This window comes from Ichthyophthirius multifiliis (genome assembly GCF_000220395.1).
Source record: "Ichthyophthirius multifiliis unplaced genomic scaffold scaff_1120509249872, whole genome shotgun sequence".
In the NCBI taxonomy this organism is placed as follows: Eukaryota; Ciliophora; class Oligohymenophorea; order Hymenostomatida; genus Ichthyophthirius; species Ichthyophthirius multifiliis.
Genome location: NW_004087215.1, coordinates 1,727 through 5,956, shown reverse-complemented (window position 1 = coordinate 5,956; position 4,230 = coordinate 1,727). Strand labels below are relative to the sequence as shown.

Here is a 4,230-nt window from a genome sequence, read left to right as displayed (position 1 = left end):
AAAAAAAGTCTTCTGGAAATAATACATAAAATGATTTAGAAATAAAGCTAGAAATAAAAAAAGACGTCGAAAGAACATATTAAGATTTAAAATTTTTCCAAAACTAAAAAGTAATTTAAATTTTAACCAAAATCTTATTTTCATTTTCTAAAAAACACCACGAAATATCATATAGATAAGGTATTTTTTTTAAAAAAATAAATAAATAATAAAATAAATATATAAAAAGGAATGAATGAAGTAGCTGCGACATTTTTAATTGCTTTTTTTTCAGAATTTTTATATATATAAAATAATAAAGACAAAATATAGAATGAAAGATAAAAAGAAATGATTGAATTTTTATATAATGAAGAATATATAGAGGCTGATATTTATACTTTGTTTTGTAAAATGATGGAAATAGGGCATATAGAAATGTTCAGATAGAATTTATCAAAAAAAAAAGTGATTATAATTTTAATTCAAAAAAATAATAAGCTATATTATTAAGAATTTCAAGAATATAGGACAATTATTTGAAAATAATTGATTTAGAATTATTTAAACATTTCAAATTATTAAATGTAGAATTTTAAATATTCCTTTTAAGATGGATAAGATGTGTATATACAAGAGAATATTCTATATAAAATGCAATGTTTTTATGGGATAATATTTTTTTAGAAAGCTTTGAAAATAATAATGTTAATATTGAAGATAATTTTTTTTTTATTGATTGTATTTGTTTAGCAATGATATTATATATGAGAGATGATTGTAAATATATATATAAAATTATATATATATAAATATATATATATATAAATATATATATATATATATATATATTATTTTATATATATTTAATCAAATAAAAAATTAATTTTAATTTTTAAGTATTAGAAAAAAATGATATGTCTGATATTTTATAGGTTTTTTTAAAGTATCCTTAAATACAAAATTTATAGTTAATTGTTGATTCTGCAAATAAAATAAACGACATTTTGAGTAAAGAAAAAAATAATTAATAATAATGTTCTTTAAATAATTTATAATTATTAAATTTAAATTAATTAAATGATAATATAAATGAAGAAATTGGTATAAAAACAAAATAATAAGGAGGAAAAAACTTAATTTTATTTTCAACAGGATTTACTAATCATAACACTAATCTTAATTATAATATTTAAACTTAAGAAAATAAAAACTCTCCTTAAAGAGTTTTAGATTTCGGATTAAACAATATTTAAAAATCAAATTCAGATAATGTTACAAAAATTTAAGTATAATAAATACAATGTGAATAACATAATAATAATAATTATCAATAACTTATTTTATATAATAAAAATGAGAATTTTTCAAATTTTTAAAAATCTACAAAAGCTGATAATTCTAACCCTTTAATGAATAATACATAAAACTTTTAAAAATAAAAATAATAATACAATCAATTATAATAAGTATAAAATACTTAAATATAGAATTCTTAATAAATAATATATAAAATTTAAAATACTATTTCTTTATTAAATTAGATATTTAAAGAGTATATTTTTATTCTTTTTTTTTTTCTTATTTTTTTATTCTTTTTTTAGAAATTAAAATATTGAGTAAATCTAAACTGCAATTGAATAATTAGAAGTTGTTGAAAACCAATTAAAAAATTAAAATTAAGATAAAGGACATAATAAAAATTACAATAATAATGACAAAAATAATTAATTTGTTATTTTTAAAACTAATTAATGATAATAATAAAAAAATACTTTTATTTATAAAAAAAGTAATTTTTTTTTTTTAACAAAAAAAATAAAAATAAAGAAATTATAAACTATTCAAAAAATAAAATATACAAAAATAAAAAATATACAAAAATAAAAAATATATAATAATAAAAATAAATCTATTTATTAAAATAAAACTCCCTAAAAATGAAAAAAAAAAAAAGAAAAATGAAGGAAGAAAAAAAAAAAAAATAGTAAACAATATAAATTCATTAAATCTAAATAAGATCATTTTATTTCCAAAATCCTTAAATAGCAGGCCCCCCGTTTTAATAAAAAATCCCTTTTCCACAAACTTTACCTTCATAAAAATACCCAACATATTTTTATCCATTAGTAAGTTAAAGAGTGCCAAAACCATGCATTTTTCCTTTCAAAAAATTTCCTTTATACATTTCCCAATATGATTTAAGTGCCTCATCGAAATTATAATAATCATAATCATCCAAAATATTATGAGAATTAAGGTTAAAAATACACCCTTCACCTTCATATATATCATTGTTCCAAAGTCCTTAATAAATAACTTAAAAATTTTAAGATAATAATGTTCCATAACCATTTCTTTAAAAATTAATATGCTCTCCATTATATTTAATCCCATCTTTATAGTCTATAATTCCTTTTTTTAATTAATTTCTATCTTAAACATTATTAATTTTTAATTAATTATTAGAATTTCTATATTTTTTTATTATTCTTAATAATTTGACCTTTCTAATAAATTATTTTTTTCAATAAAATTAGTTTTTTCAATATAATTAACTTTTTCTTCTATTATTTCATTATTGTTATTATTTAATATTATTTTAGAATTTTTCAAGCTGCTTTTAACTGGACTTTTTATATATAAATTCCTATTAGAATTTCCTAAAGAAGGGATATAATTAGAATAACATCTCCTACTTCTATAATAGTGATTATTATCTTCAATTTATATAATATCATTAGAAGAATTTCTATTTTGAAGTTTTTTTCTATCTCATCAATGTCAGTTATATCGTTTTTTAATAAATTAAATGTAACTCTTTTGTTTTAGGAGGATTCACATTCTTTTTAATAAATATTTTAATTATTTATATATATATTTTATTGGTTCTTAAAAGATTAGATATTATAACCAGTTTTATTCATTAAATTTTTCTATATTTCATGAGGGTTTTATTAATTATAATATTTAAAACAATTATTATCAGTAATCTTTTGAATATTATTAAATATATCTCTTAATGTATATTCAGAAGATTTAAATTATTAACGAAAAGGCTATTCATATTTAAATTATGGGTATGTTTATTGGGATTATATAGAATATTAAGAAATATTTATTTAAGGTTATTAATTATATACATAAGAAAATTATGTTCTATTTTATTGTAAACAGTTTTAACTTAAAATATTATTATTATGCATATTAAAAAAAATTTATATAAATTTATAATGTATATAAATATAAATGATTATATATGATAAAATAAATATATATATATATATATATATATATATATATAAATTTAAATATATATATTAATATTTATATAAAAATAATTATTATTATTTATATTTATTTATATATATTTAGTATTTTAATACTATAATATATTTTATTAATTAGGTTTTCATTTTAATTTTTTTTAAGAATTATTAAAAATTTTAAATTAATTAATTTTATAATAAATATAATTTAAAATTATTATTATTTTATAAATCAAAATTCTAAAAGTAATTTAATGTATATATTAATTTTTATATAAATTAACAAATATATTAATATATATATATAATAATATTTTTTACTAATATTTATATATATTATATTTTAATTTTATTAAATTTCTATGACTAAATATATATTTTTTTTTATAAATATAAAATTTTAATTGCAATTAAATATTTAAAAAAAATTAAACTCATTTAATTTATATTTTTTATAAACGTCATATTATATAATTAAAAAGAATACTTTTAATTTTATCTTTAGATTTTTTTATTTTAAATAAAATATTAATATATTATTATAATCTAAAATTGAAAATTATTCTATTATAAATTATTACTTTTTTTTTTTATTTATTAAATTTTACATTACAATATTTTACAAAAATTCCAATTATTATATTTTTATTTTATATATTTATATGATAATTTTTGTCTTTATTTATTATTCTATATTATATAGTTGTGCATATTTTCATATAAAACTTTAAAAAAACAAATAACTAATATTATTTAAGTAATATTTTTAATAATATAAACATTTTAACTTTTAATTTATTAATTTAAATATATATTTTATAAATTAATAATAATTATCTTATAAATAAAATAGTCTAAAACATCAATTAAATTATTTATAATTTTTTAAGAATATTCCTAAAAAATCTTATATATATGCTCCTTCTAGTAATTATTTTTTTAAGACTTAAAAATTAAAAATAAAAAATAAAAAAAAAAATAT

The 4,230-nt window shown here is 13.9% G+C and overlaps 1 protein-coding gene across 1 annotated transcript, besides 19 other annotated features; it reads left to right on the top strand. All coding sequences in view use genetic code 6, as the record gives it.

Moving 5' to 3' along the window:
* Positions 1-194: 194 nt before the first annotated feature.
* Positions 195-225: a microsatellite.
* A 223-nt stretch (positions 226-448) lies between these two features.
* Positions 449-669, top strand: IMG5_039140 (TBC1 domain member 5; the record flags this gene model as incomplete). Its single annotated transcript, XM_004038941.1, has 1 exon — positions 449-669. A coding segment is annotated over one exon (221 nt), but the record flags the coding sequence as incomplete, so codon positions are not given.
* Positions 670-763: 94 nt separating this feature from the next.
* Positions 764-831: a microsatellite.
* Positions 764-845: a microsatellite.
* Positions 846-1,028: 183 nt separating this feature from the next.
* Positions 1,029-1,061: a microsatellite.
* A 478-nt stretch (positions 1,062-1,539) lies between these two features.
* Positions 1,540-1,581: a microsatellite.
* Positions 1,582-1,791: 210 nt separating this feature from the next.
* Positions 1,792-1,874: a microsatellite.
* Positions 1,793-1,886: a microsatellite.
* Positions 1,827-1,888: a microsatellite.
* Positions 1,833-1,886: a microsatellite.
* Positions 1,889-1,915: 27 nt separating the features above from the next.
* Positions 1,916-1,963: a microsatellite.
* A 523-nt stretch (positions 1,964-2,486) lies between these two features.
* Positions 2,487-2,536: a microsatellite.
* Positions 2,537-3,215: 679 nt separating this feature from the next.
* Positions 3,216-3,313: a microsatellite.
* Positions 3,216-3,336: a microsatellite.
* Positions 3,251-3,353: a microsatellite.
* Positions 3,262-3,340: a microsatellite.
* Positions 3,289-3,336: a microsatellite.
* Positions 3,354-3,421: 68 nt separating the features above from the next.
* Positions 3,422-3,476: a microsatellite.
* Positions 3,477-3,992: 516 nt separating this feature from the next.
* Positions 3,993-4,024: a microsatellite.
* A 171-nt stretch (positions 4,025-4,195) lies between these two features.
* Positions 4,196-4,229: a microsatellite.
* Between the last annotated feature and the right edge of the window lies 1 nt (position 4,230).